General features: G+C 41.4%; 1 protein-coding gene across 4 annotated transcripts in view; it reads left to right on the forward strand.

Annotated features, from left to right (window-relative positions):
• The window catches only part of DENND4C (DENN domain containing 4C), a 122636-nt gene that overhangs the window by 101840 nt on the left and 5529 nt on the right, over nucleotides 1–15267 (forward strand). For all 4 annotated transcript variants that reach the window (XM_084629303.1, XM_084629306.1, XM_084629304.1 and 1 more), the window contains 7 exons: nucleotides 1687–1862; nucleotides 3789–3971; nucleotides 5660–5849; nucleotides 7480–7725; nucleotides 10520–10637; nucleotides 12596–12749; nucleotides 15139–15203. In XM_084629303.1, coding sequence (XP_084485429.1) covers nucleotides 1687–1862; nucleotides 3789–3971; nucleotides 5660–5849; nucleotides 7480–7725; nucleotides 10520–10637; nucleotides 12596–12749; nucleotides 15139–15203 — 1132 coding nt within the window. The remainder of the gene's footprint in view (nucleotides 1–1686; nucleotides 1863–3788; nucleotides 3972–5659; nucleotides 5850–7479; nucleotides 7726–10519; nucleotides 10638–12595; nucleotides 12750–15138; nucleotides 15204–15267) is intronic.

Below are 15267 nucleotides of genomic sequence, written 5' to 3' on the forward strand. Positions count from 1 at the left end.
ACTCTTTCAGTTCAGATATCTAGGACCCAAACAGTCTCTCTTTTAAACAGTATCGGGGGTAGCCGTGTTAGTCTGTATCCACAAAAACAACAAGGAGTCTGGTGCCACCTTATAGACTAACAGATTTATTCGGGCATAAGCTTTTGTGGGTAAAAAACCCACTTCTTCACATGGTGCCACCAGACTCCTTGTTCTTTTAAACAGCTGTTAGATCTCCTGGAGCAGGGGTGGCCAACCTGCACCTGAGAAGGAACCAGAATTTACCAATGTGCATTGCCAAAGAGCCACAGTAACACATCAGCAGCCCCCTCCCGCCCCCAGTGTCTCCCACCCGCCAGCAGCACCACCGTTCAGCACCTAATCCTCTATCTCTGCGCCTCCCACCTGCCGCGATCAGTTGTTTGTGGTGTGCAGGAGGCTGGAGGGGGTTGGGGGAGGAGGAGCAAGGGTGCAGCAGACTCAGGGGAAGGGGCGGGGGCCTTGGGGGAAGGAGTGGAGTGGGGCCGGGGCCTGGGGCAGAGCCAGGGATTGAGCAATGAGACCCTGTAGCACATTGGAAAGTTGGCGCCTGTAGCGCCAGCCCCAGAGCTATGCAAGGAGCCGCATATTAACCTCTGAATAGCCACATGTGGCTCCGGAGCCACAGGTTGGCCACCCCTGTCTTGGAGGATTGAGGAGCCTAACTGTTGCACTACATAGTGAGATGAAAAGTAAAGGATAGTAAAAGAAAATCCTTACTACAGACTTTGAAGTGCAACCCATTGTGTTCAAAGAATGAAACTCCAAGAAAATGGGAGTCCTAGAAAATAGACTTGAAAAGACTTGAGGTCATATAGTCCATCCCCCTTGACAGTGCAAAATTATTTCCCTACACCGTGTTCTCTTCCAGTACTTGGTGTGGTCCAGTTTTAAAAGAATCAAGTCCTGGAACTTCCACCAGTGAAAACTTGCTTCAACCAACCAAGGAAAAAACAGCAAAACATATCTCCGTCTCACATTACTATCTGAATGTATCCCACATCATCCCTGATCACAGCTAGAACTACAAAACTTAACATTGGCATCAAGCTATGTTTCAACATCATATACCAACTCCATGTGTGGAATTTGTTTTATGTATAATTCTACAGTATTGTATCTCGTTATAGACGAGGTAAAAGGAGTAAGTATGTGCATCTGAACTCCTTCCTGCCGTGTGATAGAGATTGAGAAAAGCTGCAGATTTCATCAGTGTTCCTCCACACATCCATGTTTTCAATGTGTGAAGCTTTTACAAAGTGTCCTTATTTGTAAAGACCTAGTAAAAACAGAAATGTACAGACTTATAATAAACACTTTAGAGGCATTTTGTCAGTGTTAATGTTTCTATGCTTCATGTTCGTTGAATGTGTCAAAGTGGCATGTAATTGCTGAATAAAAGCTGTTCTTATTTATTTAGCACTTACATAGTGCTTTTAATAGATCTCAAATCACATGACAAAATGGATGAATGTTGTTCCCATTTTATAGATAGACCGCAATCCACAAAAAGGCTAACCAAGTGGCCTTTAGCATAGCGAGTAAGTGGCAGGGCTGAGAATAGAACCCAGATCTTCAGACTGTCCTCTTCCCATATCTGCTGGGCCACTGTGTGCGCTACACCTATAAAACTGTTTAAAAAAGGCTAATAATCATTCTCTGTTGTAGGTCTTGATGTCAAGCTGTTCTCAGTGCAGAGTTTGCGGTGCATTGGTTTATGATGAAGAAATTATGGCTGGATGGGCTGCAGATGACTCTAACTTGAACACCACATGTCCATTTTGTAAAAGTACCTTCTTACCTCTTCTTAATGTGGAATTTAAAGACTTGCGTCGATGTGCGAGGTTAGTAGGAATTTGCCAAGAGCTTTACTTTTCCCACTTTACACAACTTCAAAATGTATGCTGTGTGATAAAATTATTCATATTCAGATGTTAAGGCCCTTTAGGGGAGGGAACAAAACAAAGATACTTATTACCATACACAGCTGGGGCAAGTCACTAGCAGTTTCCCTGTTTGTACAATCATGATTGGGATAAAGCATACTAAAAATATCGTAAGCCATTGAAGATTATAGTAACTGCAGCTAGAAAGGACTGAACTCTCAGGTTCATCATTTACACTTGCCAAACATCTCATTTTCTTGAGTGTGTGTTCCATAACTGTTACCATTTGGAAGGCAGAATATCTGTCTGTTTTTTGTTTTGTTTTTCTTAAATCAAGGCTAGTGTATGTACAGCTTTTTAAACAAGCTTTTCAAAAAGGCTTTATATATGGAACACTTTGTAAACTTCATCAAGCAAGGTTTTTCCCTCCAAGACTGGTTTAGCAAGAGTCACGTTATTGCAGGATATCAGTTTTAAATTGGGCTAATTAACAGGACTATGAGACCCATAGCCCAGAGTGCCTTTTTATGTACAGCCTTTCCAACAGCTTTGTATTCTGCCGCATTGAACTGAATGGTGAAGACAGATGACAAAAATCTCACAATCTGAACATAATTTTAAAATGATCTCACACAGCACATGTCATTAGTGGTATGAACTAGCTATAAGCTACCCATTCCTTATGACTTAAATAAGCCTGGGAAAGCCAAAGTATCTATAAAGCTTATGCATAGAAGATCACTAGGAAAACAAGATCATGTTTATGTTGCATACTTAATTATACGTGGTCTTGATGTAGCAAATCTCTTTATTGTGAAATAACAAAATATTGTTTTAAGTGGTTACTTTAAAAAAAAAAAGTCCACTTTGGTTTCGGTATCTCTGCAAATGGCAGAGCAGGGTAGCATGTGGACTAACTTTGCATGTTTGGTGTTCTCTCTCTGTATTTGTAGTAATGTGAGAGGGACGTCATAGATTCATAGATATTAAGGCCAGAAGGGACCATTATGATCATCTAGTCTGAGCTCCTACACAACACAGGCCACAGAATCTCACCCACCCACTCCTGTGATAATAAACCTCTCACCTATGTCTGAGCTATTGAAGTCCTCAAACCATGGTTTAAAGACTTCAAAGTGCAGAGAATCCTCCAACTAAATTGCTAGATAGGGACACTTTTTTCCTGAAAAAATGCTGCTAAAATTAACAGGAAAGATTCTTCCTGCACAGCCTCGCTCCTGGAAGCAGCTGTGGCAGCGTAAAAGGACAGGAGAATCCCTGGATCTGGACAGGGGAGAATTCTCCTGGCATAAACACTGCAAAAGCAGGGCTCTCACAGGTGGGACCAATGGTGGGAAAGATGGGGCTCCAAGACATAGCACTACCAAGTTTTTGGGCAGGATTGCCAGCCATATGCAGTTTACTTTGGACTGACATAATGTAGGCAAGCCCCACGGGCTGCCTAAGTTATGCTGGGGGCTACACTGGCCACCAGAAGATCCCAGAATAAAGACACAAAAGGTATCTTAATGTCACTTTAGTTCCATCTTCCCCCGAGTGCGACTTTTGTGCTGTGACTCTTAGAGGTCCAGTACAAAATTACACCCTATATTAGAAAAAAAAAATCTGCTATATTCTAATTTGTGCTTTGAGTTGCAACAGTAACAAGAACTAAGGCTGTGATCCTGTAAAGACTTCAGTGGCATTCTGAAGCTCAGTGCAAGTCTTACTGTTGTGATTTTGGAGGGGATTTTATGTACAGTTCTTTTTTCTTTTGTATGTTTGTAATTGTAACTATTTGGAAAATAAACTTTTAAAAACGTACATAAACTTATGCGTTTAATGCCTTTTTTCCCCTTTTCTCTTGGTCATGTCACTGTTTAGCTTTTTTCTGAAACAAAGTACATCTGGAGATAGTTTACATAGTGGAAACATTCCATTAACCACGGATCCTCTGGAGCAGAAACCTGTGTCCAGTCCTGCTGTTGCTGATTTGATCAGTTTTTCAGATCACCCAAAGCCCAACCAGACCATAGCTGAAGAAACCAGCTCTGCAACTGAGCAAAGGTAGAGGGGAGAAAGGAGAAAACCGTTCTTAGTTTCTAAACAAAATACTTTGTGATGGTACCATTAGAAATTACTAGCACTTTCAATATTGTCTCTCTTGTTGAAAAGTGAAAATTTAGCATACTGTTGTCCCACTGTATATTAAAAGCTAGTGTGCCAAATATGATATAGAAAAGTCATTCTTACTATTATCATTGGTTGGTCTTCCCTCACTTTTTTCACCTTGTAAGAATAATTGTTAGCAAATTGCTTTAAGTTCATCTCTGTGAATTAGTGCCTTAGAAGCAGTCTGCCTATAGAACTGCAGTTGAATCTGATAATTCAGTTATACATGAACTTGGAGCAATTTCCTATGAATTTTAACATGTATTTTTAAAGTTATTTTAAGCATGAATTTTTCCAGTATGTAAATTAATACAGTTTATTATATTATGGAAATAATCAATTTGTTCGGAATCATCTCTTTAAGGTAAAAGGTTTTGCTTAGCATAAGCAGTTCTGTAATATGCAATTTTAACGCTGTCATAGAAAAGCTATCACTCTTGTGGCAGTTTGTGAAGAAGCATGAGGGCAGTAGCCCTATGTTGTGTGGAAGAGGTGTAGAACTGGTTTTAAAAAAAAAAAAGACAATTTTTTTACATGGGGGGGGGCTTTTGTTAATTGAATTTTCAACAAAATTTTTATCTAACTCAAATTTAATGAAAACTTTAAAATTTTACGTTTGGAAAATTTGAGTAGCACCAATTATGCCCTTGTGAGTGAGACTCTTAAGGTGTGAACATGACCTATTTTATTGTGTAATATTAGTTAATCTTATGCTCAGAGATTTAAACTGGTTTATCATCTTACATTAGTACTTCTTAACTCTATCACAAATGTCTCAGTGGAGCCAAACAGATAATTTGGAACTAAAATTTTATCCCATGAATTTAGCCCCTCTCCTGCTGCAAAATATCTGGAAGAAGACTGATTTTTAGAAAAATCAGTTTGTTCTGGAGTAACTAAATTTTTAAGATTTTTCAACTGTGTGCAGTGCATTGATTCCAAATAGTTCTGAGAGTAGTCATTGTGTGCTGTTTGCGATATGAGCTGCATTGGTTAGTTATGACTGGTCAGATGAGTCACACAGTATTGCTTCAGTTCCCTGATGGCAAGAGTGTGGGAGCACTTCTAGTATGACATTAAAATTAAGGATTTTTGCAAACATTTATGCATGCCATTTATAAACCTGCTTTCTGTGAACATTTGTGCATAAAACTCAATTGCATGACAGAGAAAGCAAACGCAAGGGAAGTTGAGGTAAAATGTGAGCATGACCAAAATAAATTCATCTTAAATAGTAAGTATGTATTGATAGAAAATACCTTGCATTTCTTGTCCAGCTCTGTTTCTAAGCAAGGTGGCTGCACTAGAGTAATAGGCTGCATAAGGGCAGGTTTTAGTTAAAAACTTTCAAGTGCTTTTCACAGTTGATACAGAAATGTTCTTTTAAAATGTGACTTTTTTTTTTTTATATTGTGCTGAGTTTTTCTGTGGAATAGTGTTGTGCCAACCCAATGACTGAGGCTTTCCTTTCCATAGAAAACTACATGGGACACCTATGGGAGAATCTTTCTCTGGTTACTGTCTGTCAGTAGTTGTTGCTGAGTAGCAGTATGTTAACGTGTTCTCTTCTGAAACCCAAATAGTGATGTGCCAGAAGAACAGAGTGAAGGCCCCAGGGCTCTGAAGAAGTCTGTTATCAATTCATCAAAACGAGGAGCATCTTTGACTCGGAGCCATAGTGTCGGAGGCCCTCTGCAAAATATTGATCTCACACACAGACCATCTCATGGCATTTCAACAGTTAGTCTTCCAAATAGCTTGCAAGAAGTTGTGGTAGGTTGCAAATAAGATGTTTGATGTGAAGAGAATCTAACCCAATGCTAATAAATTGCTTCCTGAACAACATCCTGAAAGATCTACTGCTGCTTGCCATTCTTGAATACTGTGGGCACTACCGGGCTCAAATATATATCGACCCTTTCCCTAAGAGTAAAGTATTTTCTTCTAAGGGCTCGGCTGTGCTCGCAAGTTAGAGCGCATTAAAGCAGCCCCAGGCTCACGCAATTAAAAACTTGATAGCATGTCCACACTGGCGAGGCACTTAGAGCGCCTGGACTCTGTAGCTGGAGCACTTCTGGTAATCCACCTCCACGAGAAGCAGAACGCTTGCTGCGCCTTGGCTGAAACGCCCCAGCATCAGTGTGAATGAGGGGTTGCATTACTGCACTGCGATCGGCCTCCGGAAATGTCCCATAATCCCCTTGAGTCAGTTGGCCACTCTTGTCCTTGTTTTGGAATCAGCCGCAGGAATGCGGATATGCCCTTTCAAAGCTCTGTTTCTGAGAGCCGGCTGCTTATCTGCCCTGGGACAAAGCAACCATTAGTGTGGAATGTTGCTTGCTATGAGTGTGAGAGAGAGAGGGGCGGAGGGGAGGGGGGGTCTACTGCTGTCTGAATTTACAAGACAGCAGGCTGACACTCTCTCAGCCCCCCTAAAAACCCACTCTCTCCCCTCACATAGACACAACACACTCCCTGTCACACTCCACCCCCACACTCCATTTGAAAAGCATGTTGCAGCTACTTGCATGCTGGGATAGCTACCACAATGCACTGCTCTCTGTGGCCTTGCAAGAGCTGCTAACGTGGCCGCGCCAGTGCACTTGAATCTGACCATGTGGACACACTGCAGCGCTTTCCCTACTGCGCTCTCCGAGGGCTGGTTTAACTCATAGCGCTCTAAATCAGCAAGTGTAACCATGCCCTTAGTGTGTCTAGATATCTTAGGTTTTTCCATGGTTCAGTTGCTCTGACATGGTTGAAGGATTGACTTTCCTGTATACATTTTAAGTAGTGCTTCTTGATTTGAAATTCTTACTCTGGAAGTACAGACTTTTCCTTAACCTTTCTAAAGAGATCAGAAATTTATAAACAAGTGACCAGCATTTTGGAATGGACCATCTAATAATAAAAATAGCACATTATTCCAAGAGGTATATGCAAATCATTCCCTTCACTTACTGCCTGTCCTCTCCACCAAAAAATGGTTCAGATGGTTTCTCTTGTGGGGAGAGAGGGGGGTGGGGGAATGGAGTTCATTACAGTAGGTACTTCCATGTTAAACAAGGATGTGTCTCCTTCTGATGGACTTAGTGGCTGCTGGTCAACGGTGAAGTTTCTCTCCCATTTAAGCTGCTTCCTGGTGGACTTACATTATAATGTGTTGCAACATTGGTTTTTAATCTGTAGAGCAATTATTTTAACAAGCTCTGCTTTTGTGAGGAAAGAGAAGGAAAAGTTCAGAAATCAAAACCGACAGCCGCGGTATAGCTGTAGTGCATTCGTTACTTCCAAAGACTTAGAAATGTTAGTTCTGCAGCAGTGCAAGTTAAGATTGCTATGAGAAATGATCCCCAAAAGTATTTCTGGGGGCCGAAAGTAACAATTGCTGCTCTTCTTTCAGGATCCTTTACGGAAAAGGCCCAATCCGCTCCCTCTGTCTGTACCATACTTGAGCCCTCTGGTGCTACGTAAAGAGCTCGAATCCTTGTTAGAGAATGAGGGGGAACAAGTGATTCACACGTCCACATTTATCAACCAACATCCCATCATTTTCTGGAACCTAGTTTGGTATTTCCGGCGCTTGGATCTACCTAGCAACTTGCCAGGACTCATTCTGACATCGGAACACTGTAATGACGGAGTGCAGGTAGGTGCCTTAACAGTAATTGGTCATGCACAAACATTGCAGCATATTGAATTATTTTTGTTTATAGAAAATGTCAGAAAAAGCTTGCTTGACGATAGTTTAAAAAAATCTAGATTTTTTTTTTTTAATACCAAATTGTATGTTTCTATTTCTAATATTGGTAATAGGATTCCTTTTACATGAGCTATCTTGAATGATGATGAGTGAAAAGAGCACTTGGCTGCTGGTCAAACTGTTCTCTAGCCATGGCATCTGATGGGTTTCTCCTCTTCTCTCCCCCGCCCACTTCTGGAGTGGCTGCCTGGGAGTGGGGTGCCACTGAGCCCGCCTGACCCACCAGCCTAAGCTCCTTTTACACTGTATTGCTGAGGCAAGGCAAGCCCTCCCTCAGGTTTCAGACTGCACTTAAACAACATACAGGTAGGGAGCTAGATGCAGCTATTCATACAGATGCTGAGATCAACTCTGCATGGGAAAGCTTAGCTAAGGAACTGCCCAGTACTCAAGTGCACACCCCCCTCTGGAGTGTAAACCCAAAATTGTACTGTCTTGCACTGCAGAGAGAACTGTACAGCATAAGCTCATGAAATTCACCCCCTCCCTCAATGTGGAGAGGGATATATGCAGCTTTCTGCCCCAAGTTATGATTTTCACACACTGGTTTTAGACCAAACAAAACAAGTTTATTAACTACAAAAAATAGATTTTAAGTGATCATAGGATTTAGCAAACGGATCAAAGCAGATTACCTAGCAAATGAAACAAATGTGCAATCTAAGCTTAATATACTAAAGAAACTGGTTATAAGTAGCAAATTCTCACCCTAAATGTTGTTGTAGGCAGATTGCAGAGATTCTTGAAGGCAAGCTGTATTTGCTTGCAGCTTAAATCTCCGGATATTCTTTTACAGGCCAAACAACCCTCTTGCCTGGGATCAGTCCTTCTCCCCTAGTCCAGTCTTTTCGTTCTCATGTGTTTCCAGGAGTCCCCTTTCTTGGGTGGGGAGTCAATGAATAAAGAACCACAATGGTGATACTACCCTGCCTTAAATAGTTTTTGCATATGATAGAACTCCTTTGTCTCCCAGTGTGATTCCTACCCCTGATCACTAGAAAAACACTGGTATCATCATGGAGTCCAGTACCAGGTGACTTGGTCACAAGTCCCTGCAGCCATAACTCAAAGGCTGTTTGCAGTGTCCCCAGGAAGGCTTCCCAGGAAGATGGGAGATAAGCATCTTCAAAGGCCTATTGTTTTTCCTAGTGGCCTTTCCCAGCTGGCCATCCAGACCGTCTAGTGGGCATTCACCAGGTGTAAACACATTTGTAATAGATGCATAAACAATATTTCTAACTTCAGATATAAAAATGATAACATGCATACAAATAGGATAATCATATTCAGTAAATCATAACCTTTCCAATGATCTCGTACATGAACTATCTTGCATAAAATACATCTTAGTTATGCCATAATCATATTTAAATCATATCTCTATGAAGAATATGGGGTATAATGCCACTACATCCTTTTATAGATTTTCAAAAGCTACTAAGTGAGATTCTTCTCAATGGCTGCTGATAGCCGGGGTTAGAAAGAAGCTCTGGGGGAATTCTAACAACTCATGAACAGCAGCTTTAAGTTATAACACATCACAGCAAGGCAGATTCCCTACCACACTGTGAAATCTCTTTCAGATATTGGGCTGGATTCCATGCTTCATTCCACCAGTTTTTTGTTATCATAACTTCATTGAGTCACATCAGTATAAAAATGTAAGAAAAGACTAGAGAATCAGGTGCATTATTTTCTGGCATTTCATCCTTTCTTTTAAGGGCCAGATTTTTTCAAAGATAGGTACACATCTGACTTCTGCACGTGTGCCAAATGTGTATACTAGAGGTCATCAGGTATTTGAACTATGTAATGGAATAGCCTGTCGAGATATGGCTGAAGCCCCATCACTTGGGAAACTTTACAAGCTAAATTGGAAAATACACTGTATTATCAGGAGAAAGCCTACACTGACTGGGAATGAACTACGCAGCTTTCTTGTCCATCTCTCACTTCCAATTCATGCAGCAAGTGCATAGTCATTCAGAAGGCACTTCTAATTTTACAAAAGTTATGAAAAATTGAGCTGTAATTATAAGTTTCATGTGTCTGCAATAACCAACCCACTAGATGTGTGGTGTTACTAGGGATAATTTGTGTTCTTAGTAAATATCTGTGAGCAGCTGCCTTTCCCAACCTGCTGTACAAACAGTCCCACCTGTTACATAGAGTCCAAATGCTCTCCTTTCTTGGAGCTTGGAAACCAACAGAAGGGTAATGTAAAGCCTTTTGCAGCAGGATCACTATCTGCTAGCAGGCACATACTACCAGCAGCGTAAGGACCATCTTTTTGTTTGCATTTGTACAGTACATAGTTCACTAGGGCCATGGTCTGTGACTCAGGCTCCTAAGTGTTCATGCAATACAAATAATAATACATTTATATCAATACAGCCTGTGTAGATGCCCAGTACAATTTTTGGTTTAGCTTATATCACACAGGAAGGGGTTTAAGCTAAGTCAAAAAAAGCCACTTAGTACTGCAGTGCAGACAATACACTATTTAATTCCTACCAAATGAAATCTGCAGTTTAGCCTCTCCATTTTTGTGTCTCAAAATGAATAGCACAAATCTTTTCAGCAACAGAGATAAGAAATAACACTTTTTGGGCCTGCTATCAAGTTTTTAATTGCGTGATCCTGTGCTGACCTCTTTAAACTTCTCTTTCCCTCATTCTAGCTTCCTTTGTCATCTCTGTCTCAAGACAGTAAGTTAGTATACATCCAGCTACTGTGGGACAACATCAACCTTCACCAAGAGCCTGGAGAGTCTCTATATATATCTTGGAGAAATCTCAGTAAGTGAAACAAGTGTGAAAGAGAGCATGTGGGATGGGGAGTGAGAGGTGACACTAAACATTTCTTTTTACCTTGTGGCTTCTTTACAGATTCTAAGCTCTCCATGGCAAGAATGGTCTTCCCCTGTGTTTGCAAAGCACCCACCACATTTTGAATGACAACACAATGTAAACAATGTGAAACCTGATATGAAAACATTTGTTGTCTTCCTCCTTTGTATACACATTGCAGTATTCTTTGCATGTTTATATATCAGGTATAAAATAGGGGAAGGGTTTGATCAGATGGCAGCGTGTACATAAACTTCAGTAAGGGCATGGGTCTGAACTTTCTTGCTGTGTTACTGACCTGTCTACCATATCAGTACAACCGTGAAAGGGAAGAACCGCTACAAAGGAAAATCTTTCTAAAATAAAATTCTTTGCTTTTGTTTTTTAAAATAAATAGTTGCCACCTTTCTGCACCCTGATTTACCATGTGTAGCTATCGTGTTTATGCCGTTAGCTTCCATGCACATGGTTTTCCACTATAGCAGGAGAGTTTTGAAACATGCATGCGTAGTGTACTATGTACTATATTACATGTCTCAAATATTTTCTTGGTGCATGAGCTGTTCTACTTGTCTTAACTTTAAGAAATGATCTCAGAGCTGTAAAACACCAAGGAAGAAGAGCTCCCTCCCCAAAGGAGCTTTAAATCTAAGCAAACTGATTGAACCAAAAAATGTACTGGGAGAACCAAAGGAGGATGATAGTGTCATTTGCTTTGTTTTTGTTTTATTTAATAAGAGGTTGGTGACATCCATATGAAATATGAATGACAACTTGAATCTTCCAATACTTTATCTATAACTCTAATTCGCACACCCCCAATACAAATTCATACAATGTAAATAAGGGAACAAAGGGTTTGTTTTAAATGTTTTTTGTGCTGAAAAACTGGCCAAATAATGCCGTTGAGAGAACCTGCAGTAAATTCAGAAAATATCTGGAAAATGGGAAAATATGTTCACCAAATGCACTGAATCCTGCTATCCTTTATATCCAGGTTATCATAAACTTATTGGAGTGATCGCTGTGTCTGACGTGACTTTTTCATCAACAAATGCCCCTTGCTTGCAGCTTACTGTGCAACTTTGCTATGTGTTGATTCTGCCTGTAATCTAAACTCCATTGTCCCCTTGATGCACTATTTTTTATTAAGTCAGTTCATTGTCATTTTGGAAACACCAGTTCATGCACCAGAACATTGTGGTAAATGTGTAAATGCCTGACTAGATCAGCTGCTGATGGTCATTATTGCAACATTTCTGTTTCAGCTTCAGTATCGCTACAGTAATGGTAGCCCGTAGCCAAAATTTAGCAATGGCAGCTTCACTTCTCGTCCTTTACAAACTGTTCTTAAAGGCAGCCTGATGGCATAAATATTACCAACTTTATTTTCTTTAGAATGCACTTAACCGTCTGTTCAATTTGCAGCCCACAAACCTATGCAGCATAGCTGAAACATGGTAGCCTTCAGCCACATGCATCAAACACATCTGATTGTGTGTCTGTTTCCAGGTGTAACACAATCAATGTGTTTGAATTCAATATAAATTAACAAGATACTGTAGCACTAAAAAGAACCCTTTTTATATCCGTGTCAATAGACAAAGATTTTGTTACAAAAATATACATGTCAAGAACTGGAGCCAGTTTGGTCTCTTGTGCTTCCTTGTCAGGACATACTCAGAGTGTGTATGCTTTACACCGTCTCTGCCACAATAAAGGATGACAGAATGCCTAAATAGGCAAAGACATTCCATTGTAGTGGAAACTTCTGCAAGATGGGCAAAATTTCTCTGCACACAAAGACCACATATTTCTTGTACTCACTGCATGTTTCATGAGAGTGAGACTGTTTAAGAATTACATCTGTTTTTGTATTGGTCTGAAATGCTGCTTTCTCCCACCAGATTTAGCAGAGAAGAAATCATCCATAGCTTCAGAAGATCAGCAGGCAACAAGCACTTTAGTGGAGAACATCAAACTGAGCATTCAACACAACAACGTTGTTGAACCCATCAAACTCCTTCTGCGGAAAGTTAAACCAGATGTCAAACGACAAAGGTAAAGGGACAGTGTTTTCTGTTATCTTCCCCCATGGTCATATCCAAACCTACACCAGGATCACGTACCATTTAAGTGTTGTAAAGGCCTCCCACACGTGGCTATAGAACAGTCAACCCCCTCTGACACTCCCAGTCAATACACATGCTACAGCCACATGTTTAGGGTCAGATTTTCATACGGGCACTTTGAGATCCTTAAAGATTCTGGCTTGTGTAGATCTACTCCTGTGCAGGTAGTTGCTGCAGTTATTTGCAAATCCAGTAACTAAGCCCCCAGTTGTGTACACAAAAACTGATTTTTTTTTTTTTTTTTTACGTAAGTGAAGTAAATATGCGTGCAAAAGCAGATACAAAATATGTGGAGATCTTGGGCCTCGATTTACATTTTGTCATTGAAACCTTTACATTGCAAAGGATCTGAACGCACCCTATGAACTATCTTTATAACCACTGAAGTTCAGCTGCATGCGAGTTGCTGGTTGGAGGAGTCAGCACTGCATTTTGCACAATAGTTTTGATTAAGGGTAAAAACTGGCATCTGGAGGCTTAGGAATATTTATTACCCTTATTCCTAGGGTTACTTTCAGGATCCCAAAAAGAGGATGCTGCCAGAGGGGGTATTTATGGGGGTGCTGGAGGGGTGTATGTACTAGGAGAGGGTATTTGGGGGAGTACCTGTGTCCTATAGGTGCTGTCTCCATGGGTGCTCCAGGGCTAGAGCACACACCAGCAGCCAGCTTCCCCCCAGTGACTCCTGCCCACTGGCGGCCCCACTGATAAACTTCTCCCCCCTCCCTCCTAGTGCCTCCCGGCTCCTGCAATCAGCTGTTCCGTGCGGGGAGGAGCGGGGGCCGGGGCATGTTCAGGGGAGGGGATGGGAAGGGGAGGAGCGGGGGTGGGACCTTGGTGAAAGGGGTGGGGGAAAGAAGGGGTGTGGCCAAGAAGGGGAAGGGCCTGGGGCCTTGGGGAAAGGAGTGGAGTGGGGGCAGGGCCTGAGCGAGAGTTGAGCACCCCTGAACAAAGGGAAAAGCCAGAGCCTCTGCTGTGTCCTCAATCTTGAGGTGGGGGCAGTGTTGCTGTCTTGGTGGCGGGCGGCTGGCACAGGGCCAGGATGCTGCACCAGCCGTCTGTCGCTCCCTGCCTCTCCCACCTCCCCAGGGCTTGGAGGCAGGACCTGGGTGGGTGGGATCCGGCAGCTGCAGTCTAGGGACCGATTGGTAGCTGGGGCAAGGTTGAAAGTCTCTCCTGCAGCAGGCTCTGGCTCCCCTTTTGTCTGGCTCAGCAAGCAGGGTTTCCCTGTCTTGTAAAGGGGAATTTTGTGTGCCTGGGTGAGGCTTACCTGTCTGTGCTTCTCCCATTCTTTCTGTAGCCAGGCTGACAGTTTCCTTCTTTCTCCTACAAAGGCTACTCAGTACCAAGTGGTGCATGTTTGTTTGCACGCTTGCTCTGAGTGCATGAGAACTTCAGTGACCCTTTCTCTAAGGAGACCTGGGATAGGTCCAGTCAGCTGCCTCCTTTTGGGGATGACTCCCGGAGCTTCTTGATTGGCTCTTCTCTTCTGCCTCCCCTCTTCCCCCCCTTCTGGAGAGTAGAGGGGCTTACATAAGCAAAAGATAAAAGCAGTTTTTTTCCAGTGTAATCAACAGACCAGATGTAGGCTGTTCCCTTTCTTCATTCAGGCACAATCTAGATTGATTTACAAAGAATACAGTGACTGTATGAAACCAAGAGGCCAGCTCTGTGTCAGTTTCTCATATTGTGCATATGTCTTTAATTCTTCAAGCCTATCCCATTCTTAAGTGCATACTGACTGAAATACAGAAACTGTGTATTTTCAGGGTGTTAAAATGAAATCACTTTATTCATTAATACAGTCCCTACTTTTTTTGCTCCGAGTTCCATACACCTGTTTGTTTAATTTGTGGATAATTCTGTTCCAGTGAAAATTTGACATCCTGAAACTAAACACAGATAACATTGCCGATTCCAAATATCAAAAAATCATGAGAAATTTAAAAATGAGATTTTAAAAATACGTTTTGGGTTTTTTTCACTTGCCTTGTAGTTTGTGAACCTTGGGGGGGGGTGTCACATTTTTCAGCCTTTTCTCCACAAGCATGGTGACTAAAACATTTTTTTAATGAAAAGATGAGATTTTTTCATATAAGCTCTTGACTCCGGGAGCTGGGCTCAAAGAAGCACACCAAAAACTGCAGGACTCATAAAATCATGGGTTGACAACACTGATTAACAAGCCATTTATAGTACAAATAAGATTGGAAACATAGTTAAAGCTGTATTTTTATAGGCGATAAACATGCTTTCAGCATTGATTTCTTGAGTGTAGTTTGTACTTTAATTGACTCGCATTTTAAAATATTTTACAGGAGTTTTTATAGAGAAATCCTTTTCCTATCTTTGGTGTCTCTTGGGAGAGAGAACATTGACATTGGTAAGTTGAAAACATTGTGAAATGTACATGTTTATTTGCACAAATATATTCAAGAGAAGGCACA

This window comes from Lepidochelys olivacea, assembly GCF_965140295.1.
Source record: "Lepidochelys olivacea isolate rLepOli2 genome assembly, chromosome: 5".
NCBI classification, from domain to species: Eukaryota; Metazoa; Chordata; order Testudines; family Cheloniidae; genus Lepidochelys; species Lepidochelys olivacea.